The 27480-nt window shown below is 36.9% G+C and overlaps 1 protein-coding gene across 2 annotated transcripts in view; it reads left to right on the top strand.

Moving 5' to 3' along the window:
• Vsx1 (Visual system homeobox 1) overlaps positions 1–26674 on the top strand; it is a 101303-nt gene extending 74629 nt beyond the window's left edge. For both annotated transcript variants that reach the window (XM_067781127.1, XM_067781126.1), the window contains exon 4: positions 24295–26674. In XM_067781127.1, the coding sequence (XP_067637228.1) occupies positions 24295–25131 (837 nt within the window). In that variant the 3' untranslated portion in view covers positions 25132–26674. The remainder of the gene's footprint in view (positions 1–24294) is intronic.
• Positions 26675–27480: the final 806 nt, after the last annotated feature.

Raw genomic sequence — 27480 nt, forward strand, 5'->3', positions numbered from 1 at the left:
TGTGTTACCTTTTTTGTACTTTAATTTTTCAATTATACTATGCTTAGCGCAATTTTCAAACAAAATGCTTGTGCAAAGTAGCGCCAAAAATTGCATTATTTCAGTCACTAGCATATTTTTAAATTTTTTTGTACATAACACGCTTGTTTCAGCTCCCCAGGTTTGCATGTTTCGCGCAAAAAAATTTACTTCTTCATAACAGAAGAAGAGATATTTAAAATTAATTAATCTGTATGCGAGCACTGCCGCATAAAAACAAAACACAAAACTTCAAATGATATAAAATTTTCCTACTAACGGTGCTAACCGTGCACAAATAAAAAAAATTTGCATTGTTGCCTTCTCTTAACAGGATAATAACATAATTCTATAATTATGTTTGTTGCATTTTTAATTTTATTTCCGTCAAGCGGTTTGTTTTTCAAGCTTAGCTGCTTTTCCTATTTGCTTTCCCTAACAATGACATAATTATGCAATTAACTACTACAGCAACCCAGCCGCCAAACTCAAGCGTAGCATTAAGAACTAGGCGTCTACACCTACTATGCATACTTGATTCGTTTATCATTATTGCTACTGGCATTTGCATTAATTGTTTTGAAATGCTATTGTTAATAATGTATAATTATATAATGCGAAAAAATTAATGGCACATTATAGAATGAAATGAAAATACAAAGATTTTGATATAATTTAGAAAAAAAGGGAATTAACCCAAGTCATTTTTAAGCGCAGTATTCACATTATAAGAAAACGCTCAAGAAAAATGTCCTAAGCATTACTTGTGTGAAAAAAAGTAGAAGCAAAGTAATTTAGACTTTATCTATCTGTCGTCTATGAAGCGGCATCACTTCCCTGCAAGACACGAAAGTCAGATTCAGCAATGCATTAGAAGAAAATTGTTTAAAATTAACATCTTCGAGTTAAAAATGCACTTTAGTCAAAGAGAAAAAAACACTTCTCAAATAAAATTGCAAATTCCATTAAAAAAACATATACATACTGCCACGGGTATCCCTGGTATTTGACCAACTGTGTTCTTAAAGGGTCGTTGCTCAAGAAATAATAGTTACGTTCCATTGAGAGTTGAGCGAGATACGGATAGAAATTTAACATGCAAATGCAACAACAACGTTGTGATCCTGATATTTATCTGGTTCAATTTCTGATCCGTATAGCAGTTCTGTTCGTTTCGTTTTCTGTAGTAGATTTTTTGACAGCTAACCACTTTTGAGTTGGTAGCACTCATGGCTCAACTATATGGTTGGTTCATCTCTACAGCAACAACATACATTTGTTCACATTGCCAAAATCAGAGTGTTGCTGTTAGACGAATGGAATGGAATGAAAACATAAAACTTAGCAGCATTTGTTTGTAGTAAGAAAATGTTGTAAATTCGTTGGTTTCATTTTAAGTTTGCCATCTCCTTCTGACAATCCCTACTACAGTGAAACGAAAAAAATAAAATCAGCTGGTGAGATGAGCCAACCATATAGTTGAGCCATTGTAGCACTGAACTAAATATGTGTACATTTGTGTATACATAAAAGAATTCGCCATATTTAAAAGCAAAAACACTGAAAGAGTAAACAACTTGAAGATGATGTAAGGAAAATAAATAGTTTGCTTACGTGCGAAACTATTTAAATGTTAATAATTCTATCAGTATCTTAAAATTTTTTGTACGTTTCTTCTTATTTTCAACAAAACAGATGTTTTATATTAGTGCTGCCAGTTCTCATAAAGTTTATCCAGATCGTTCCAATGAGATTTGAGCCAGAGCCAGAGCTCGATAAACCAATGGAACGGCCCTAATGAGACGCACATATTAATGGCAGAACCATACAAGGTGGCAGCACGGTGACATACATACAAACATAAACACGAACTCCATGTACTTTACTTTTATAAATCGATGGACTAATGTGAAAATTGTACTGCGCCGAAAGTTGTAGTACCAAATCAGATGAAAAAAGTAACAATCAGCTGATGTCCGGCGTTCACCTGTTCCTGGTTCTGCCATGCACATATTATTGTGGGAACCAATGCTCGCCTGTACATATTTCCTAAAAAATCTTTACAAAAAAGTAGCAGAAGGCGTGTGAGTTTTCTTGAGCGGCGAATACTAAATTTTTTTCTTGAGCGTTTTTCGCATGAAATTTTTCATTTCTTCTGATGTGGATTCCGCGATAATGTAGACAAAGTCTCAACATCGCATTTAATCTCTTTTCTCCATCGGCTGTTCTTAGAGAATTTTATACCTGCTTCGTTCTCTCCAAGGCTTGCAGACTCTCCTCAGATACCTCACCCTCGAGTGAATATCGCTTATTGGTTCTACAAAATATTCACTTTTCGCGAACTAGATGAAATTTGACATGCCAGTAGCGGCTTTTCAGAAGTGCAAATGGAAACTATGAAAACTTAAAGTGACTGCAGTAATTAAAAAAAAAACTTTTTTAGCGCGGAAATTATTATTTTTACACATATTTATATTTATGTTACTTTGACAGTAAATTTTTGTACTCAGTTGAGCAGAGCTCACAGAGTATATAACTTTGATTGGATAACGGTTGGTTGTACAGGTATAAAGGAATCGAGATAGATAGATCCATATATCAAAATCGTCAGTATCGAAAAAAAATTTGATTGAGCCATGTCCGTCCGTCCGTCTGTCCGTTAACACGATAACTTGAGTAAATTTTGAGGTATCTTGATGAAATTTGGTATGTAGGTTCCTGGGCACTCATCTCAGATCGCTATTTAAAATGAACGATATCGGACTATAACCACGCCCACTTTTTCGATATCGAAAATTTCGAAAAACCGAAAAAATGCGATAATTCATTGCCAAAGACGGCTAAAGCAATGAAACTTGGTAGGTGGGTTGACCTTATGACGCAGAATAGAAAATTAGTAAAATTTTGGACAATGGGCGTAGCACCGCCCACTTTTAAAAGAAGGTAATTTAAAAGTTTTGCACGCTGTAATTTGGCAGTCATTGAAGATATCATGATGAAATTTGGCAGGAACGTTACTACTATTACTATATATGTGATAAATGAAAACTAGAAAAATCGGATGAAGAACACGCCCACTTTCAAAAAAAAATTTTTAAAAGTAAAATTTTAACAAAAAATTGAATATCTTTACTGTATATAAGTAAATTATGTCAACATTCAACTACAGTAATGATATGGTGCAACAAAATGCAAAAATAAAAGAAAATTTCAAAATCGGCGTGATTCCGCCCTTTTTCATTTAGTTTGTCTACAATACTTTTAATGCCATAAGTCCAACAAAAATTGACCAATCATTCTGAAATTTGGTAGAGGCATAGACTCTATGACGGTAACTGTGAAAATGAGCGAAATCGGTTGAAGCTACGCCCAGTTTTTATACACAGTCTACCGTCTGTCCTTCCGCTCGGCCGTTAAAACGATAACTTGAGCAAAAACCGATACATTTTACTAAACTCAGTTCGCGTACTTATCTGAACTCATTTTATCTTGGTACAAAAAATGGCCGAAATCCGACTATAACCGCGCCCACTTTTTCGAAATCGAAAATTACGAAAAATGAAAAAAATGCCATAATTCTATACCAAATATGAAAAAAGGGATGAAACATGGTAATTTGATTGGTTTATTGACGCAAAAAATAACTTCAGAAAAAACTTTGTAAAATGGGTGTGACACCTACCATATTAAGTAGAAAAAATGAAAAAGTTCTGCAGGGCGCAATCAAAAGCCCTTGGAATCTTGGCAAGAATGCTGTTCGTGTATTACATATATAAATAAATTAGCGGTACCCGACAGATGATGTTCTGGGTCACCCTGGTCCACATTTTGGTCGATATCTCGAAAACGCCCTCACATATACAACTAAGGGCCACTTCCTTTGAAACCCTCATTAATACCTTTAATTTGATACCCATATCGTACAAACACATTCTAGAGTCACCCCTGGTCCACCTTTAGAACTATGGCCGACTCCCTTTTAAAATACTCTTTAATACCTTCCATTTGATATACATGTCATATAACACATTCCAGGGTTACCCTAGGTTCATTTTCCTACATGGTGATTTTCTCTTATACTATGTTCAAACAGAAAAATAAATTGAGGAAATTTCGATTTGAATTGAGTGCTGTTCATACAACTCGATTTAGCTTACACAATAGTAATTTGATAGCTGGTTGGCTCATCTCTACAGCAAGAACATACCTTTGTTCAGACTGTCAAAATGTGCGTGTTGGTATTAGGCGAATGAAATGGAATGAAAACATAAAACTTTGAAATTTTTGTGTGTTGTAAGAAAATGTGTTCAATGTTTTGGTTTCATTTTGAGTTTGCCATCTTCTTTTGACAATCTCTACTCCAGTGAAATGAAAGACATAAAATCAGCTGATGACATGAGCCAACCATATAGTTCAGCCGTGCGTAGCTGACGTTTAAATATACTCAATAAACACACTTTACAATGTTGCATTTGCAGTTTGAAACAATTTATTACGCAATTTTTTTTAAATTGGCAATTTATTATTACAATTTATTATATGACAAATTGCGTAATAAATTGCCCAAATAGTATAAATTGCCAATTTGGTGTGTGTTTGAACCTAGTATTATTTGGTCTCCAAAGCTCTCAGCTGAGTATGTAATGTTCGGTTACACCCGAACTTAGCCTTCCTTACTTGTTATAATCGCAAATTGCAATAATTAGCATAATTCACCCATTTGCGCAACACAACTCGCATAAGAAAGACATAATGCATATAAAAAAATTTTAAATAAAATCATTACACTTGTTAGCATTTTTAGTAGTTTAGTTGGTGACGAAAAAAAAAAGTTAAAAAGAAAACCTCCCCCAAGCCATTGCGTATATAATATTAATATATCAATGCAATGTAGCAGAAAAAAAACACTTAAAAATGACATTTGAAATGGATAAACACATTTATCGGCACATTAAAAAGTTGTAATTCCGAACAGAAGCAACAAAAAATTACATGTTAAAAATGTATAAATTTTTTTCAGTCATGATTTTATAGCGCGCTAATCGATGCACGATTAAAGTAACAACAACAAATTTGCCAACCTGAAATAACCCGCAGAAAACCACCCTTTAATTTTACTTCATATAAGAAGCGAACAAATTTCGCTATTCATCGGTTAATTATAGATTCATAAGTATCTATCTATCTATCTTTGTACCAAAAAGTTGCAATTGCATTGTTGCTAAAAGGCACTTAAGACACATATTTGCATCTGGATCACTCTCCATTGGAACGCGCCACTACATCAATAATGATATTTTACTTAGGAATGATAGTTGCCGCAATGATTGCTGCATTGCATACTTAAAATTCTCGCATGCTTTGCGAAGTAATGCGCTCACAGATACAATCCGCCTCGGCCATTTACGAAAAAGCGAAAATTGCCAAAGTATGTCGGTTGCGCCAACGGTCACTTTTCAGTTTCTTTAGCACGACAAACATTGTGAACTTGTGTGGAAATTTTGATCAGTGATTGAGTTGAGTGAAATATATTGTTGTTGTTGTTGTTGTAGCGATAAGGACACTCTCCGAAGGCCTTGGGGAGTGTTATCGATGTTGATGGTCCTTCGCCGGATGCAAATCCGTTACCAAGCCCGACCATCTCGGGAACGATTTTTTATGACCACATGCGACCTTCTAGCCATACCGCCCTCCCACCCCCTAGATCCATGAGGAGTTAGGGGTCGCCAGAGCCCCGGCTGTTAATGAAACAGGATTCGCCACGGATAGGTGAGGTTGACAATTGGGTTGAAGAGGCTATATATTGCGCTGGCAACCCCTTGAACGGGTTGCGCTACACAACTCCTTGAATCTATTTGGTATTTTAGTTGCCTCCTACGACAGGCATACCTACCGCAGGTATATTCTAACCCCCTAACCCGCTGGGGGAAGTGAAATATATTAAATTTCGGTTACTTTATGTTTTTTTTTTTACTTTTACTAAAATCTAGCCAAAACCTTAAAAACACCACCAAAATATTGAACTGCGAAATTCGATTTTACATATGTCGGCAACACAGTCGAATACCAGCGCACGACGAATTACACTTTTTATTAACGCACACACAAAAAATAATAACGGATGAAAGTTGTATAGTATATCCACTTTTATTGATCACTTAATTATTTAAAATATATGTGCTTATTATTTTTTTTAGTCAAACCTTTATTATTCGCATATTAAAATTTTTTTATAGAAACAGCGACCCACCCTTATGTTTATTTTCGATGTGCAAATTTTTTTACACAATTAAGCAATTCACCAAAAGCCCCATTATTTAAAATTACATATAAATTCAGAAATGTTCGCATTTCTGAAATTTGGCCAATACACTTGGGTGCATTTTTCATCACCCTTTTTTTCTTTTATACAAGTTTACGACTTACCGGCACCTTGTTTTGATTTTACTTTCATCCTTTTTTTTGGACTACTACACATGAAATTCATTTCCCCGCACGTGAAATGAAAACTATAAACTCGCGACACTATTTCTACATTACTAGAAGTATTTTCCGAACATTCATTTTAAACATTTTACTAAAAACAAGACACGCAACGATAGAACCATAGATGAATGGATTTGTGACTCTTTGTTTCGAGAGAGCGCTGTCAAAATTCACATTTTTGTCAATGATGCCACTTCAAACAAAAATTAATACATCTGAATATGGGGATTTTTGACATACATTTCGGCGATTTTATAGTTTCAATCATTTAATAAAATGATAGTGGAAAAGTATTCATTTCTTTAAACTTATTTTCCATTAAAGGTTCGAATCGAGCTCAAGGCCAGAACAATAATTTTTTTCTAATGATAGTTATTGTTATTTTTTAATTTTTCTAAATTTGAAAAATTGAATTTTGTTTTTGGAATAGTAAGTAGAAAATTTTTCAGACAACCTGCCATAGCTGCGCAGATAGATCCATTTCGAAGGGTGCTAAGCCTTCATCATCAGTACGCTTTAGGCATGCTGCGCTAACCATTTAGCTATATATTTTACAATAATACTACTAGCTAGAGTTAAATATAAACAAATCTAAGTAAAATTTACATTTTGATTAAATTAATTAGTCAAGTATTGTAACGCATTTAACTCACAGTGAAAACCAAATATTCTTTTGAAATTTGAGTAAATCGGACCTAGGATATAATAGTTAACATCATTTAGTGGATAGGGCTTATCTTTCATGTCTGACGTTCCAAGTTCTGTGATCAAAATGGACTGATTGCATCGGGATTACATATTTACAAAACCTGTTTTTAGTGATAACTTTTGAGTGGGAAATAATATTTACCCTCCGCCTTCGAACTAATAATATTTACACTAAAACAAGTATTTGTATCTCTTTTCCCATATTTTTTAATACATTTCTACAGTTGTAGGTCAAACTAAAGTTTACCGAAAATTTTGGCCCGTTTTTTGTTTTAGCTGGTACATTTTTTGTTCTGGCACCCGCTTCAGCTGGCGCGAGGGATTTATCAGTGATTGCTGCCAGCACAAATTTGAGATGACAATGCCCGCCATCATGGTAGTGATGGTCTTTACAACTCGATAAATTCACCAAAGGTATCGATAATATCATTATGCAGTGTTTACATTAGCTGACCTATACCGTCGGCTGAATGCCGTTATGAAATACCTACCTACCGTTATGAAATTCATTGAAAATTTGTATAGTAACTATATTAGCTATATTTAAAGCAAGGTAATGAAAAGGGGGGGGGGGGGGGGGAGGGGGGGGTCCTACATGCTTAAGTTTTCCAGAAAATAGCTTTCAAGGAATTATAGGTAAAGATTTAACATATTGCTGATGTTTGATAGCCTTGTAAGTACTTATTATTGTAAAAAATTTAATGAGCTGATAGGCCTTAGTTAAATAAAACACAACTTTCAATATTGTGTTTTATTTAACTATGGCCTATCAGCTCATTAATTTTTTACAATAATAGGTAAAGATTTAATTTACTTATTTCACAAAATTCTTCTGGAGGATCTTTTATGTATTTTGTTTTGGGATCGGAGAACGATTGTTCGAGCCTAATAAACCTACATATTTTGGATTTCTGGTTAAAATTACATTCTTGCCACCCAGAAATAATACTTTGGTCAAAATGTTCAGCCGCTAGTATACAAGCCGCTAAAACAACTTAGTTCCTAACTTGCTATTGTACAAATTGCCTCGAGGTACTTATCGTTTTGACAGTTGAACAGATGTGAGTTGTCGGCGATATAACGACATACTCTTCACAGTATGGGCACTGCGGTCGACCCGCGAAGAAACACTTTCAAACCGTCACTTTATTCACGTCCCCATGACGATGCCTACATTATTTCTTTGGAAGCATTCATAGTTGAAACTAACCCTTGCTGCCCAGATCTGGAGGATGGTGAATTGTCAGTTTTGAAAGCAGGAACTAGTGCTTCCCCCAGAAAAACAAAGAGGAAAACAAATCCGAAGTACTCTCTCCTATACGAAGTAAAGGGACGTCAGGGCAACGATTTAGACCATTGTTGATACACGAAAAAAGGCAACAAAATGCGATACGAGCGCTAGAGCCGTATCGTCGACAGCAACGAAAGCACATACATCGCAATAATCAATACAAGCAACAGAGTGAGTCGAACCATTCGCTCTCCAGCCTCTGATCCTAAGCAGTTTTTGATCTGGTGCTCAGGAACATGCTGCGTTTCAAAAATTTCACATTCTAGATTTTTGGAATCTTTAACCCTTTTAAAAAATATTGTGTTTGTAGTTCTACATTCAATAACTTGAATCGTTAAACTTACTCGTAAACGCGAGAAAATCCTCTAATATCCTCATGTTTGTCATTGGACTGTTAGCCTGGATCTAAAAGTACGGGTCGTTGAAGCTTTAAAAATCACAGCATATCCCCTAAAATTTGCTGAAATCTCAAGAGGGTTGCGCCTGCAAAATCTGCAAAAAAAACTCCCATCGATTGTCGTTAACTGAAACAAATCAAAAGTGTTATCTGTACGACAAGTGTTACGAAAATAAACAAGTAAATTAAATAAATATTTCTACAAAATACAAAAAACACTAACTGACAAGCAAGCAAACAAACACAACAACAAGTGTTAAATCAACAAAACTTTCAGCAATCCAAATAGCAAGAACAACAATAATGATAAATATAACGTCTAATAAACAAGGGGTTGCTGATGAAACTGTTTCACTTTTTTCCGCTACTCAAACACGCGTTCCCATAAAATTTATGCCGCATACTTTGCTGTGATTCAGTTACATGATACATAAGTAAAAATCTATTTGCCGCTTGAACTTGTCTAATTTGAATGTAACAGCATCAAAACAGTAATTTGTTTTTGTACATTCGCTTGTATCATATTTTTCTCCCTTCAACTGCTGCACCTTGGAGAATTGCAACACGCGTTCGCGCCTATTCATGTTTAATAACATATTAACCGCTACTCAACTATCTTTATGCACATCTCTGCGGCACACAATGCATGGCACAAAGAAATAATTGCGCGCATAAATTTCAGTTTTTTCTCACGCATACACTTGAAATATTGTGGCAAATGAGCGCGTGGCGTAGTGTGTTTGCTGTTTGGTCGTTAGTCGTCGGAATACGGTTATGAACTATGAAATACAGGGTGGGTGATGATATTGTAACGAATTTGCTGCAAATCCTCTTATTTGCCCCTTTTGCTAGGTTCGTATCGCTAAACTGTTGAATAAATAACTCCAATATTGAATAATGAAAAAATGGCCTTTATTAGAATGCTTCACAATAACACTCAAACTGTGCAACGAATAGCTTAATAACCAAACTGATAGCTCAAATGAAACTCCACTATTCAAAATAATACTGCTATTGCTCGCTAGATATCGTGTTAATAAAACTGCTTGACAACTCAAATCAAACTGAATTACTTCTTACTCGCCTGCACCGCTTTTATAGTTTACGCTGCATACTTCTAGGCTCTTCGATTTCCAGAAGTTACTAGTTGTTTCGGCTACAAAATCGCCAGCCACAACTACGTGCACAAATTATTGCTCTATCTTGTGACAACTCAGATAAGATATATGCATGTGTTTGTAGTTTACAGTCTCCCGCACACACATAAGCGTATAAGTAAATTCATCGGTGTGTGACATCTCATCTCTCGCTGCCTTGTATGTAAATGTTGCTCGTCGGAATGTGTACATATGTGTAGACGCAATTATTGATTCGTTTATGTAGATACATAATGATTGAATTATTGATGTGAATTCACGTCACTGCTTAGCATCGGCCTGGAGATGGCAGCACTCCTCAGTTTTGCTAATATTCGTAACACTGCCCTCCACCTAAGTCTGATCGTCCCCATCACACAAATCTCCCAATCTAAACGCCGCTAGCATCTCCAAATGTACCACCCTTCTAATCCGTGGTTTCCCAGTGGTTTGTAAGCGGTAGATGGTATCACTGATCTTCTTCACAACTTTGTACGGGCCTTCCCAACTGCACCGAAATTGGGCTGGAACACCTTTCCGCCGGTGAGGGTTGTTTAACAGTACCAAATCTCCATTCCGGAAACCTTCCGAGTTATTTTCCCTGTCGTACCTGTGTTCCATCTTACTACTCATTATTCGGGATCGTTCCCTCGCAATCTGTTTCTTGGCCAATGAAGAATTACTTCGCAGAGCTTGCGCTGGACGGATTTCCTTTGCATAATCAGTATCGTTCCGACGCTTCACAACAGTAGTGTGCCTTGGCTTGAAACCACCATTGCATTCTTTCTTGGTTTTAGTACGTCCGTTAGGGCTTTTTAATACCAGTGTTTCTCTCACAGGTACCTTCGGTTTTGATTTGTTTGGCCCATTTGTTCCATCAACCTTTACCTTTGAATTTCGTGGCCTTCGTCGAGTCTTCTCCACCAGTACCCGATTACTGCTGAACCCTTTTTCCAAACTAAAGTTAAGTGGCACATCTTGGTTCTCATAACGCATCACCCTTCTCTGCATATCGATCTTGATGTCATGGTCAACCAAGAAATCTACTCCCAATATAACTTCATCAACAATCTCCGCCACAACAAATTTGTGTAGGACCATGACCTTCCCAATCAATACTTCACATATCACTTCTCCCTGAACTTGGTTATACTCGCCAGAGACCGTACGCAACTTTGCTCCAGGTAACGGTTTTACTCTCCTGTTGACCAAGTCAGATCGGATCAAGGAATGAGATGCGCCCCTATCTACAGTCAGTATTCGTTCTTTGCCATCCACATTCCCTCTGACGGTAAGACTGCTTGATTTCCTTCCAATTTGCGACACAGATATCACAGGGCATTCAATAGCTGGATCTAGCTCTCTACCTCTTACTCGCTCTTGCTCATCTCCTCCAGCTTTGCGTTTACGGCCACCCACATTGTTGGAACTATTAAGACCAAGATCGCAAGGACGTGCTATGTGACCGGACTTCCTGCATTTGAAGCATTTGATAACTTTTTCACTTCGCTTTTGCGATCCTTTCAGTGCCTCCAATATTGCGTCTACCCACTCTGGCCTTTCTACTTCCACACGGCGTGCTTTGAAAACTGGCTTACACAGAAGCGACGCTGTTTCCTGAATCAGTGCATGGGATACCGTTTCAGAAAATGTTTGCTTTGGGTTCGCGTATGTGGCTCGCTTCGTTTCGACGTCCCGTATGCCATTTATAAAGCTCTGAATCTTCACTCTTTCCGTGTATTCCACGGGTGCATCCGCATTTGCAAGATGAGCCAATCTTTCAATGTCCGAAGCAAACTCCTGCAAAGTCTCGTTAGCTTTTTGGTAGCGGTTTTGCAATTCTATTTGAAATATCTGTTTCCTGTGTTCGCTTCCGTATCGCCGTTCTACAGCAGCCATCAATGCGTCATAACTGTTCCGTTCGTACTCTGGAATAGTCTGTAAGATTTCCGCGGCAGGCCCTTTCAGTGCCACGAACAGAGCTGCAACTTTATCTTCAGCATTCCATTGGTTCACTGCTGCGGTCTTCTCAAACTGTAGCTTAAAGACCTGAAAAGGAACAGAACCGTCAAAGGATGGTGTCTTTACCTTTGGATTACTCGTTGAAACTGCTGGGCGATTTAGTTGCAACTGCTCGATACGTCCTCTCAAAGCATCCACCTCGGCCTCGATTTTATCCTGTCGACCACTGAAGCCTTCATGAAACTGGGTTAGTTTTTCTTCCATATGCGCTTCCAGTTTAGATGATATACGGACTTCCTGCTCTTCTAGTTGTGTGGAGATCTGAGATGATATCTGTGCTGAAATTTGTGAAATACGCGTTTCTTGTGCTTCAATTTTCGATGTTATTTCTGACGACATTTCTGCAAAACGTGTCTTCTGTTCTTCCATCTTGGATGTTATACGGTTCTCCTGGGATTCTAGTTGAGATGCCATATTTATCTTTTGTTCTTCCAGTTGAGATGCCAGTTGAGATGTTATATCTGTCTTTTTCGATTCCAGTTGAGAAGCCACTGTCGATGTTTGAGCAGATATTGCAGCCAAAATCATGTTCAAGTCTGTGCTCGTAACTGTCTGCGATGTTTCGTTTTTCTCTTCAATTTTTGTTACTTCCTCGCCATCAAGATGAAAGTCATACTCTTCCACATCAATTCCTTCCGCTTCCATTGCCTCTCGTAGCCGTGCCTGAAGTTCAAGTTTAACGCCGCTTGTATTCAATCCACGGCTCTCCAACTCCTTCTTTAGTTGCTGGATCTTCAATTCACTGAACTTTGCCATGTCCTTGTTGTCCTCCGGAATTTATTCAACAATTCCTCTTCTGACACCAATTGTAACGAATTTGCTGCAAATCCTCTTATTTGCCCCTTTTGCTAGGTTCGTATCGCTAAACTGTTGAATAAATAACTCTAATATTGAATAATGAAAAAATGGCCTTTATTAAAATGCTTCACAATAACACTCAAACTGTGCAACGAATAGCTTAATAACCAAACTGATAGCTCAAATGAAACTCCACTATTCAAAATAACACTGCTATTGCTCGCTAGATATCGTGTTAATCAAACTGCTTGACAACTCAAATCAAACTGAATTACTTCTTACTCGCCTGCACCGCTTTTATAGTTTACGCTGCATACTTCTAGGCTCTTCGATTTCCAGAAGTTACTAGTTGTTTCGGCTACAAAATCGCCAGCCACAACTACGTGCACAAATTATTGCTCTCTCTTGTGACAACTCAGATAAGATATATGCATGTGTTTGTAGTTTACAGTCTCCCGCACACACATAAGCGTATAAGTAAATTCATCGGTGTGTGACATCTCATCTCTCGCTGCCTTGTATGGAAATGTTGCTCGTCGGAATATGTACATATGTGTAGACTCAATTATTGATTCGTTTATGTAGATACATAATGATTGAATTATTGATGTGAATTCACGTCACTGCTTAGCATCGGCCTGGAGATGGCAGCACTCCTCAGTTTTGCTAATATTCGTAACAATATATATATTTTTCTATTTCATAGATAAATCTTTAAATTTATAAAAGAATTGCTAGTGTGCTATAAGAAGTAAATTGTACACCAAAGTTAGATTTAAATAACCTCTGTAATTAAGGAAATGTTTCTTGATCCTCAATTCTATATTTCTTGGCGAAGCTAGGGCTTCTCAGCACACATTTGCTAAATAGCCTCTAGAAAAAGGTAGCAGAAAGCGTATGAGTTTTCTTGCGATGGGGATACATACTACTTGACAAACGAACATTTTATTGAGCGCTTTATTGTGCGAACATTTTAATTTCTACATCATCTATAGAAACCGGTCATGAAAATTTTTATATAATTTTTGTGTGAAAAATAGTAGCAACCAAGTAATTTTGAAATTTTCGTTATCTCTATGAAGCGGCATCACTTCCCTGCAAGACAGGAAAGTCAGATTCAGCAAATGCATTAGAACAAAATTTGTTAAAATTAGCATATGCGAATAGAAAAGGCACTTAAGTTAAAGAAACTACACTTAACAAGACAAGAAAAACAGTTGTGCTCAAAAAACTCATAAATAGTCACGGTTATCCCTGGGAGTTAACCGACCGTGTTCTTACAGGGTCGTTGCTCAAGAAATAATGGGACGCACATATAGAAAAAAACTGCAGAAAAGAAAGCGTATGAATTTGTTTAAGAGCATGGATTAGATTGATACGAATCTTTTGTTTACGCTCTCATATTTTCGCTCTCACGAGGGATTTATCTTCTAGTTGATGCTGGCAACAATCACAGATAAATCCCTCGCGCCAGCTGAAGCGGGTGCCAGAACAAAAAATGTGCCAGCCAAAACGAAAAACGTGCCAAAAATTTTGTTAAACTTTAGTTTGACCTACAACTGTAGAATAGCGTTCAAAAATTATGGGAAAAAGGATAAAAATACTTGTTTTAGTGTAAGTATTATTAGTTCGAAGGCGGAGGGTAAATATTATTTCCCATTCAAAAGTTATCACTAAAAACAGGTTTTGTAAATATGAACTCCCGATGCAACCAGTCCATTTTGATCACAGAACCTGGAACGCCAGACATATAGGATAAGCCCTATCCATTAAATAATGTTAACTATTATATCATAGGTCCGATTTACTTAAATTTCAAAAGAATATATGGTTTTCACTGCGAGTTAAATGCGTTACAATATTTTACTAATTAATTTAATCGAAATGTTAGTTTTACTTAGATTTGTTTATATTTAACTCTAGCTAGTCGTATTATTGTAAAATAACTTTAAGGAAATAAATATTTTACGACTATCATTTTATTAAATGATTGAAGCTATAATCGCCGAAATGTATGTCAAAAATCCCCATTTTCAGATCTATTCACTTTTGTTTGGAGTGGCATCATTGATAAATGTTATAAAAAATGTGTATTTTGACAGCGCTCTCTCGAAACAAAGAGTTGCAAATCCATTCATCTATGTTTAAGAGGTCGACACTACTTGACAAACAAAAGTTTTCTCGAGCGTTTTGTTATATAGACTTTTCCTTTGATGTGGATACTAAGCTCATCTATCTGTCAAAAAAGCTGTTGTTGATAGACCACGGTAGCCATATATATCAGGCACCCTGTACCAAAATACAACCCCACTACACAAAAACTTGCGCCCTCATATACAAGTGTTCAACAACTTTCTATATTAACTTTTTCATACAGCCGTTCATGTTGTCCCTCGGGAATTTTTCCACTACGTACGTTTTATATTTTTCTTTACAAAACTTTTACTCCACTTTTTTTGTAGCCATTCATTTGATAATTGAAAATTGACCGAATCGTTTAAATATTGTGTGTAGCTTCTCATATTTTTTATTTATCACACACTTGTTCGATATTGTTACAAGTACCGATAAATACCGTTAATATTGTGTCATCAATGAAAGCAGTTACAACAAAAGCAAATGGCAGTTAACTTTCTACCATTATCTATTTAATTAGTTTTGGGATTCACCAACACTTGAGTACTTATCTAGTACTAAACAAGTAGTGCGGTTAAATTTGTTAGGTTGGTAGAGATATAATAATGCGAATTATAAATACTACAATGGGGGAGGGTGCGGTAAGCTGAATAACTGCTTTATGATTGTGAGAAGCTAAATTTATAGTTAAATGCGGATGGCTACATACATACATTTAAACATTGAGCTAAGTTATACGCTTTTTAAGTACATTTTGGTAGGGTTTGGTAATTACGAATAACCAGATACCGCGATATCCAAGTTTATTACCAATATCCAGCACCCATTAGTCTCAATATTTGGTCTTAATATTAAAAATATTACCGATCAGGGTGCACAGAAAGCACTGAATTCATGCTCAGGCCGAGCATTGTCGCACAGAACATACATAAGCCGTCTTGATCAATTACATCTAATATAATTACACCAACGATTACTCACTTATTAATCATTGCACAGAGCCAATACTATAGTTCGGAAATCATATAACTCCAGGCAAGATAACCCATAGGTTCCAAGATATAATAAATATATAATATATAAATAAAATACTCAATCCCTTTTTCGACGAGGACAATGTTTTGCGGCGTGGCGTGTTGGGGCATCTCAAAATTCACCTTTCAGCGAAAGTTGTCTCATCATTCTTCCATATAATTTTCACGTCTGATAGTTCAATTTGTCCAAGACATATCACTTCTGATGAAAGCCAAGTAATGTTCTGACTTGTCAGAACGCAATATAGGATTCCGAGAGTGAAAACAATGATTAGGTCCATTATTAACAATGGTAAAATCTGCATAACCAATAGAAAACGGTCGCAAAATCAACTTATCTATGTTTGTACTGCCGAAGAAGCGAACTAACTTCTCGCTAGCGTTTACCAACACAGAGCTGGATTTCACAGGACCAATTGATATAAAAATTTATCGCGGTTGTGGCTTAAAAGGTCATGTTTGTTTGCTTTGCTGCCAAAGCTATTCATTTAGAAGCCACAAGAGACTTAACCACCGCATCCTTTTTAGCAGTTTCCAACAGGTTCATTGCTAGATGCGGATGTCGACAATGGAACAAATTTAGACGGAGCTTAACTTTATCAAAGCATGTACATCAATTACTTCAACGGCACTTCATACCGCTATCTGCGCCGCAAATTCGTGGTCTCTGGGAAGATAGCATTAGAGGAAAAACATATGTCTGAAGAATTTTTCACGCTCCTATGTCGAATAGAGTTATGCCTCAATACGCGACCTTTCATCCCTGGTTCGAACCAACCTTCTGATTTATAACCTCATACACAGGGTCATTTCTTAGTAGAAGGACATCTAACTATTAGCCCCACCAGAATTAGATATGAAATCTTTGCTTTGCTTGTTAATCGATGGCAGAAACTAAAGCCTACACCACAAGTTTTGTCGAAGATTGAAATCCAAATATCTAGCTAAACTACACAAACGGAATAAATGGAAGCATCCTCAAACTAATATGAAAATTAAAGATCTAGCTGTCATCAAAGAGGATAACTTGCCACCTAGCGAATGGTGAATGGGCAGAGTGGAATATTTGCACCCAAATTCGCATCGTAGATCTTGTAACAAATAAGGTCAAGTTACACGAGCATTAGTTATGTTTGTACTATTACCAACAGACTAACTGAATATATTGAAACTACGATCAGGAAAACTAGATCTGAAGGCCATATTTTAGGGAACAACAGACAGCTAAGCAAAAGTCAACACGACTATGCGCAAAAAACACAAAATTCAAATAAACTGCTTTAATCACTCACCAGCTATATCCGGATTTCCGCTGCTACTGATACTCCTCGCTGCCACTTTTGTCTTCTAATGAATGAAGTAGTAGGATTTGGGATTACTGTTATTATTATTTTTTAACCGAATCTCGGGTTTTTATATTAATCCAATTGAGCACTGGTATTCGCGCTATCAATCAAATTCGAATTTCTCAACAAAGAAGACTTAAATTCCAGTATGACAGTCTTAATGCACATCTAAAAATATCGGGAGGGGTGTCAAAAAGCGCGTTTTGGGCTCAGAATCGCGAATCCGAAAATGGAAATTAAAAATTGTGCGACTGTGAAGAGATACTTGCAAATAAAATTGCAACTTTTCATGTGGTTGTTGTAATGTTGTTGTACACCGGAACAAATTTTGTATAAAAAAGAGATCACGCCCCTAGTTTTGGAGGGACCCCAAAATTATTGTTTTCCCGGATTCGCGATTTGGCACCAAAAAGCATTTTTTGACACCCCTCCTGATATTTTTGGACGTGTATTTGGAGTGTAATGTTGTCGTATAGAACCACCCTTCATAGATTAGCTAAAATTAAAATAAAATTTCAAAAATTACCAAAAAGTTGAGCCACAAATTTGAATTTATATTGAAAACACGCCCTAATAGTGGCATACGACAGACTAACTTTTATTACCGCACACACAAAAAAAATCACTTGTGAAAAGTATTTTTATTTTCTTCAAATTCTTTGAAATTTACGTTAAAAATTATTCAGCACTTAATTATCGCAAATATTAGTGCTTATTATTGTTATTTTTACGTCAAACCTTTATTTTTCACATATGTATTTGCAAAACTTTTTTTCAAAGGCATCGTCCCACCCTAATTCTCATAATATATTTGCGAATTTATTTACACTCTTAAATAACACCGCAATTATTTACTTTAAAATTCAAAAATTATCTGAAATAAGGCAACAATACACCTTTTTCACCTTTATACAAAAACACACGCTCTCACATATTGGACTACCGCACATGAAATAAATTTCCCCGCACCTGAAAAAAATATTTATAAACAACGGCACTAGAAATATTTTTCGAAACTTTATTTTAACTTTAACGACAAAAAAACTCGCGACGGCAGTATAACCACAAAACAATACCAATTTGTGAATGGCCATCCATCAGTGGTAGAGCATTTTCTTGTAAATCGATAAATGCGATCGATAAACGTTTGACAGTTGAACGCAGGATCCCATATTAAGCGGCAGTTACCCACGAACGTACGTACAAAAAACGTGTCTTATGAATATGCAATGTAAACGAAAACTCACCGACGTGCAACGCCCGTACGTACGTAGCCCGGAACGTAGAAATCAAAACAATTTTGATTTTTACCGTAAGATCGTGTCAGCTGATCGCTCTCTCACTAGACAGAGTTGCCTGGTAAACTTTTGTGCGCTATTTTTTGACCGTTTGCAGTTTTATGCCACCTAATTAAAGTTTGAAAAATTGTGAAAATAATTCGAAATAATTATGTAAAAGTGCAGATTATAAATATGTAATCTATTTATATCTATTTAATATTAATTCCAGCCTTTTACAACATCAAAACTAAATTGGAAAAAGTTGATGTTTCCATAAGCATGCATGCAAACTGGTCAATGACAACAGTGCTTATCTGTAAACAATACATACAAATATGTTATGTACATGTACACAGACGCACACATTGATTCCTACGGTCTTGAGGGTTCGGTCAAACGTGTTTCGTACGGCAAACGTCCGTATGTACGGCATACGTCGGTGGGTAATTGCCGCTTTACATGTAGTACAATATTTTATTAGCCGTATTAAAGGCGAAATTAATGAAATTAGTTAAATAAACGCTACTCAGCTTTGGGAAAACGAATTGAGTTAGGGAGACAGTGCAGCTTCAAATGCAAATTTTGTGGACGGCATCATCAGATTCCGCTTTTTCCAATCTTTCGGGCTAAGAAATACGAAGATCGGCTACGCGCGGTGCTAATTCACCGCTATTGTACAAATTGTTTTGCAAGGTTCTCATCGTACGGGAAAATTCGCAAAAGATGTAGACGCTGCAACGACGATCACCACATTCTTCACTATATTAATAAATCTGTCGAAGCACGAAGAGCAACGCGCGATTGCTTTATAAAAATGCGAAGCAACTACAGGCAATCTAGCAAGATTTTAACCCACGATATAGTTCTGCGGAACTTTTGCAAGCGTCCGGTGGCTAATAAGATTAACAGTGCAATCGTAAGAGCCTACTACCATCTAAAGCTTACGCGATTTTACAGATCTGCCCCAGTACGCCTAGTTCTAGGAGCAGACGTGTTCACCAAAATATACAGGGCCTGTCTATCATCATTGTTTACTATATAGTTTGGCAGCTTAAATTGAGGTTATGTTGCGAATAGAGTGGAAGGTAGTAAAAAAAGGCAGTCGAATGGAGTGGAATGAAGAACAGCAGGAAGGGCAGAGTTTCATTGCATCAACATACCTTAAATTTTGTATCAATATTGACGATAAATGTAAAAAAATAACTAAATACTTGAATATAAGCAAACATTTTATCTTATTTACTGAAAATAAGGTGTCGTAAATGCTATATATTCCAAAATTATCACAGTTTATGTCTGTTTAAAAATTTAACTTGAATTTCCTTCAATTTTCCAATGTGTTAATTTTAAGCGATCAGCTGTTAATTGCGCTACTTTTTATGGTTTACAATGGGCGGAACTTTTGCAAGCGCTTGGTGGCTAATGAGATTAGTAGTGCAATCGTGAGAGCGTACTCCAATCTAAAGCTTGCTGGCCCGCGATTTTACAGACCTGCCCCAGTACGCCTAGCACTAGGAGCAGACGTGCTCACTAAAATATACAGGGTCTGGCTGTCATACTCCCAGGGGATCGCTTGTCGCAAGGCGGCCGGCAAGTTTACACCCTAGTATACGTGCTGTTAATTATGTTAGTAGCAACTGTTTGACTACTTTCGGACAAGGTCTCCTGCTCCCTCGAACAGCGGCATTTGTTTATTTCTATAACCTGCACTACGTTTCGAAATCTCAAAAGTGTGCGGCAGCCATTTAAGTTATTTCTTTTTCACCTCATTCAGTAGCTATTGTCCTCTTTAAAATCTCATTGACCTTTCCTTCTCTGCATGCACATCACAAATAAAATCACACAACTTTTAGATATAAATATTTACACATTCTACTTTTCAAATGACCAAATATTTTTACATTTTTAAAAGCACGCATACAAACAAACATGAACCAGATAAAGGTCCACAAATTTTCAGACAAATAGAGAAATAAATTTAATTTAATTAAAATACATACCAAACAAAAGGCTGGAAGTCCAACAAAATCCAAAGCAAAATGATCCACACACTTCCACATTGACGTACATTTGTTATGCAGCGAAATGTGGTATTTTAAAAATTTACTCATATTTTGTTGATTTCTTTTAATTGAATATCAAATTTCAATTCACATTTTGCTGATGTGCAAAGAATGCACAAAGTGCGTTGGCGGTGATGCTGGTGGTTAAGGTAGAGGAACAGCAATTTTGATCTGAGTGGGGTGAATTCCGGTGTTGTGGCTATTATTTCTTTGTTTTTTTTTTTTTGTGAGTGCTGGTGTTTGTGGCTTTAGTTGACCGCATTGGAAATAGCGAGTGGTGATGTGCGAAAACTTTCGGCTGACCGACGGACTAACACTTCGATTGCTATGAAAATAGGGTCACTTCTTTTGTTTGTTTTGATAGATAATGCACTGAAATATTTTGTTTTGATTTTATTTGTAGTATCTAATTTGATACACTCGCACACATTTTCGCACATGCATCTCATTATGGAGAGCAATGACAGTGTTGGCCGTTCTACTATTAGATTTCAGCATTGTTTTTAATGAGCAGCTAATTGTTGTTGTTTTTACAGTGCTTAGCTCTATTCAATCCTATAACGGAAGTACACGGAGACAGACTGTTAACCCATAAGGGCATTGGTGTGAGAGGCGCTGGTTCAATATTACAATATACAAGATTTTTGTTGCCTTATGCGGATACTTCACACGCAGGACATATATTGAGCTATGGTTGAGTGTAGATAAATCAGAGTTTACTCTGTTATCCAGATCGAAGTTGGTCCAGAGTGCGCATAACTCCTTGGCAAGAGTGCATCCTCTACTGCGATGTATGAAAATGCAGTTTTAATAACGGTTCGGTTTCTAAAAAATTTCGCGACCATATGTGGATGAGGTCAATGGCCTCCTTTTCCAGATTAAATAGCGGTGTTCTATCACGCCGAATATCATAGAGATGTCCACTTCTTTGCCCGGGAGACCGTACAACATGAACCAGTTTTCTTTTCAGCTTGTCAGGAGCGTTTATTTATGTTGAATACCTTCCCCCTGCTGTGTAAGCTATATTCAAATATGATAAGGAGTCATTTCGTGGCAGTGCTCTGGCAGACCTACAGTCTCATCTAGTGTGTAGCTTATGAGCGGCTGGTCAATAGCTTTATAAGTTGTTTGCAATGTTTCTTTTTGATTACACCAAAAGCTGATAGTGCCTTGCAGATTTTTTTACGGCTCTGTGCTTTAAATGCAAATGCTTATACATGCAGATCCAGATATGCGATATCCCATTAATTCACAATTTCTTCACATATTCTGCTTTTGAAAACAATGCGTCGCAGAATTCTCGGACTTTTCAAAAGCTCTATTTTCCTTAGCGTGCTGTCCCAATTGCAGACAGTACCTTTATATATTCCACTACTGAAGTTTACTTTCCAACCGCCAAACAAACTTTTTCAACAACAAATTTCGTCTAATTAATTTCACAATGGTGTCATGACACCCGCAACTGATTCTCCTTAGCAACCCAAGCCATCCCTGCGTTGTCCGTGCGAAACGCGTTACAAATATTACACCACATTTCAGTAGCTTCATCGACTCTTTGGTAAAATTCATACTACTGGCGGAGGTAAAGATGTTGAGTATGGGCAATTTTGTTATATTTATATATCAGCGGCCACCGTGGTGTGATGGTAGCGTGCTCCGCCTACCACACCGTATGCCCTCGGTTCACACCCCGGGAAAAGCAACATCAAAATTTCAGAAAAAAGGATTTTCAATTAGAAGAAAATTGTTGTCCCTCGGAAGTGTTTGGCAAGCGCTCCGTGTGCATTTCTGCCATGAAAAGCTAGAAAACTCATCTGCCTTGCAGATGCCGTTCGGAGTCGGCATACAACATGTAGGTCCCGTGCGGCCAATTTGTAGGGAAAATCAAGAGGAGTACGACGCAAACTTTTATATAAAGGGATCCCATTAATTCACAATTTCTTCACATATTCCGCTTTTGAAAACATTGCGTCGTAGAATTCTCGGACTTTACAAAAGCTCCATTTTTCTCAGCGTGCTGTCTCAATTGCACACAGTACTTTTATATATTCCACTTCTGAAATTTACTTTCCAATCGGCAAACAAAATTTTCCAACAATAAATTTCGTCTTATTAATTTCACGCTGGTTTCATGACACCCCCAACTGAGGCTCCTTAGCAACCGAAGCCATCCCTGCGTTATCCGTGCATGCGTTACAAAGATTACGCCACATTTCAGTAGCTTCATCGACTCTTTGGTAAAATCCATATTACGGACGAAGATGTTGAGTATGGGCAATATTGTTATATGTAGTATATAAAGGGAAATAATTTTATTTCAATTTCCTTTTGCTGTGTTACCATTTTGTGCGCCAAAGTTACCCCCAAAATAACTGTTTTCCACACACACACATGCACAGTGATTCATATCTACGAGTACCTTTGCGCATTCATTTCAATGGGCGCACTCTTCACTCATCGTCGAAATAAAATTTGTTAGTGGTTGAGCGTCTGAGTGGCTGCAAGCGGTCGTACTCATTACTAATTACATAATTACAACTGCAAATGTAGATTGCATAAGAAGGTACAAAACTGTGTTGATATGAGTAATATGATTTCCCGTTTCATAAGCGAGACGCCAATCATATAATTTTATACTCACTTTGAGTCACTTTTTAACAAAAAATTTGCAGCTCAGGGTAAGAAATGCGACCATGAAATCAAATTATAACTACAAGTGTAATTGCATGCTTAATTGATTTCTTTCTCTACTTCTTGAAGTGTATAACTTTTTTGAAATGTGCATAACATTTTTTATATAAATAGAAATGAAATTCGATGTGTACGGTTGAAAAATTCTTTTAATGTTCTCTCGAGTGCATACTTATGTAATGCTTTTCTAAATTATCAGGAAGGAATGCTTGATTTCGTAACATCAGAGGTTGAGAGGACTGCTTCTTGAGAAAGTTCTGACGCTAACTTAGGTTTTCTGTATCATTGCGGTACAGTTAATGCGATCTTGGCACCTTTGGTATATGGAGAGACCGGGACGTATTTAGGTAGATATGTATTCTTCTGCGAAGATAACGCCGCCTCGTACAGAACACTTTTATTCTGAACTGTTGACATGAGTTAAAAGGGGTGCGATGACGGAAAGATTCATGTCCTCTACATAGGCTCAGCATGTCGTTTATTCTTTGGAATTTGTGGGATACTTCTCGGGCAATTCGGTGAATACTTCGTCTTATTTTAGTACCATCTCAGTATGAGGGCGGTACTGTAAGTACTTTTTCTGAGTAAGAAATTCTTAATATTTATCCTACTAAAAAAATTCGACCTAAGTCCATGAAAGATGATGCATACCAACTAAAATGTCACCCAAATCCAAGCGATTTAAATAAAGAAATGATACAGATTTCTTGAACCTACCCTCCTTTAAGAGTGTCCCTTGTAAATAAAGTTATTATGGTGGATTGAGAATGTAGGCGTATAGCATATCTTCCGCACAATATTTCCTGATTTCGTTGTTGCTCTAGTCGTTCCTTCATTAAAGAAAATTATCCTATCCCAATAACACAATTTTACTTTCTTTATTTTCAGGTTTGGTTCCAGAATCGGCGAGCTAAATGGCGAAAAACAGAAAAATGCTGGGGTCATAGCACCAAAATGGCCGAATATGGTCTCTACGGTGCAATGGTGCGTCACTCACTGCCGCTACCCGAAACAATACTCAAATCAGCGAAGGATGATGAATCAGTAGCACCTTGGCTACTTGGTATGCATAAAAAGTCACTCGAAGCCGCCGACATTCTTAAATCGGATGAAAGCGACCGCGAAACGCCCACCTCAGACGACACGAACACCTCCTACTCGGCGGGTAGCACCCACAACTCACCGATCTCTTCATTCTCTATATCACGCCTGCTCTTCGATGCACCATCAAAACATAAAAGACATGACGGGGGGAGCGGAGTAATGGGTGGTGGTATAGATCTTGCAAATGGTGCAATGAGCGGTTTGGCGGAACAAGCACATGCACAAGCGCATGCACATGTTATGCAGCATCATCCATACAATCAACAACAACACTTACAACATGTGCAACATCTACAGCAATTGCATCAACAACAATTAGCCGAACAGCATGCTGAAGCGCAACGACGCCAACAAGCGCACCAACATCAGCAACAAATATTGGCAGCGGAAGCCGAAATGCAGCGCAGGCGACAGGAGGCGCACGAGCAACGTGAGCGTGAAGCGGAGGCCGATGAAGAGCCAATGTGCGATGATGATGATGATGAATGTGATAGAGAGGAGATTGATATATGTGATGATATTGACGATGATAAAGATATGAAAATTCTATTGAGTGCCGAAAGTGCTGCGAAGCGCGTCAAGCAAGAGAGCAGTTCATCTATGGCGCTGGAGAGTAGATGAAATTTATGTATTGATGTGCTATTTTAAGAGGGGATATGCTTAAATTAGGGATCGCACAAAACCAGTGAATAGAACTTATATAGTAAAGTAAGAAATTAATCGATATTTGAAGTAAGCCGTATAATCGATAACTGCTCCAATATTACAGCATAACGCTTTTCCGGAATTGCATTGCCAGTAGTCATTTGGTCCTATGTAAAAAAAAATTAGGGTAGCGTGCTTCTCCGTACAGTTGCTGCAGTTTATGAGGCCCATCGAAAATTGAACCAATGTAATTAAATGGCGTATCCCCTCATTTGTATTTATGACGGGACAATGAATCCGAAGCCCGAACCTTACATTTCAGTTATAAGATTTATATTCCTGAAAAACTAACTCAAGGGACTACATGAAATGAGAATTTTAACGTTGAGCTGTGATCTTCAGTTTCCTTGGTCAACCCTAACTTTCATAAATTCGTTCCAACTCATAGGTTTTCCTCATCGTCAAAGTTTTAATTCACTGGTATATCGATTTCTATTAAAGCTCATTATCGGAACTACAGAGCAAAGAGCTATCGATGTCGTTTCAACTACAATACCCAAAGTGCAACGATTATGAAGTTGAAGACATGTGCCAAACAGTAGCAAGGTATTGTTTTGATGTTTTTTTTTTTGCTACATATGGCCCTGTCCAAATGGGATAAGGCTCTGTGCCAAAACCGGTAAAGTTAAATTTTTAACAAAAGAATAATCTGTTCAACGATCCCCATACAAACACATGCAGTCAACTCATCTGTCAGCACACGATGCTGCAGTTGACTGCATGTGTTTGTATGGGAATCGTCAAATAGGTTATTCTTATGTGTTCGGGCCTTTATCGTGGTGAATACGAACGTCAGATGTTCAATGAGCCCATAGAGCTAATACATAATTATCGGGGAACTCACTTCATGTCTGTCAACAATTCTCATTCAAAGGTTCTTTGCTTTTGTAGCAATGGAAAGATTGTGAAACTATATACTCCTCATAAATGCTAAGAATTTCCATTTCAAAACACTCTTGCTATCATTTGGCATAGGCCCACTGTGCAAAAACTTTTGTTTTGAACTTTACGCACCTAACGAAACTTCATGATTACACAACACAATTCAAATTTAATTAAAACTTGTATCATATTTAACAAAAAAAAGTTTTGGTAAAAATAAAACTAATTGCAACGACAAGATCAATACAAAATACGAATATTAACATGAAACTGAAAATTTAACAGCGGTTTTACAGAAACCATTGACTACAAATTCCATTGATATCGAAGCTTAAATTGACAAAAAAAAATTATTTACAAAATAGACGGCTTTTCTTGGCCCACTTACATTGCAGCCAAATGATTTAAATTACCTGCAGCATTTAAAAAGTGACTTATTGGTAAATTACGTTCTTTCGAAATTATTGAATTAAAGCATTAGCGCACAATGTAAATAGGCTATAATATGTCTGGAACTATTGTGAATTCCTACAAGTGCAGAAGCGTTTTATTCTTCCATTACCACAACCATTGTGAATTCATAAATCTTTTGCTCAATAGTGTTTTTCAAACATTTTTCTAGACGACTGGTACATTGCGCTACTTACATATTTTAAAATGTTTGCTTAACTGGATGCTCATATTTTCCCTATTAACTAGATTTTAAAAATCAATATTAATTTTTAGTCTCAGTTTCTGTAGACTCATTTAAAGGAAAAGTTCGTTTGAAACATGAATGGGCAATTCATGGCACTTTAATTTATTAACCGCGAACAAAAAACAAACCTTTCTTCCATTCTCTGGCCACTCGCGACAGCCGTTCTCGCTGTCAGCAATTATTTGACAGGTAGGTATGGCAATGGAGGAATAGAAAGATTTGTCACTTGTATGAATTCACAATGACCACAACTATCTGTCAAATAAGTTGTCCTAAGCATGGCAGTTGCGAATGGCCAGAGAATTGAAGAACGATTTCTTTGTTCGCTCACGCTAAATAAATTTAAATAAATTGCCATGATTTGCCCATTTGAATTTCGAACCAATTTCTTTTTCTTCTTAAAGTAATCCAACCGTGATTTATTAGTCGTTCGGCGCTGTTTATTACTATTGCGACATTTTTTCTTGCCATAAAATTGAATTTACAGTCGATGCAAATATTATGCAAATTTTTATAAAATAAATGCAGTTAAAGCACAAGTAAATTAAGATTTATTAAATACAAAAACCGATAATTTTTTTAAAATTATTATTCATAAAATATTTTTTTTGCTTAATTCAATAACCTGCACACTTTTTTTTTTGCGCACCCTATGTATGTATGTCTGTGAAATTATACACAATTTA

The sequence above is a fragment of the Eurosta solidaginis genome, chromosome 4, assembly GCF_040869045.1.
Source record: "Eurosta solidaginis isolate ZX-2024a chromosome 4, ASM4086904v1, whole genome shotgun sequence".
NCBI lineage: Eukaryota > Metazoa > Arthropoda > Insecta > Diptera > Tephritidae > Eurosta > Eurosta solidaginis.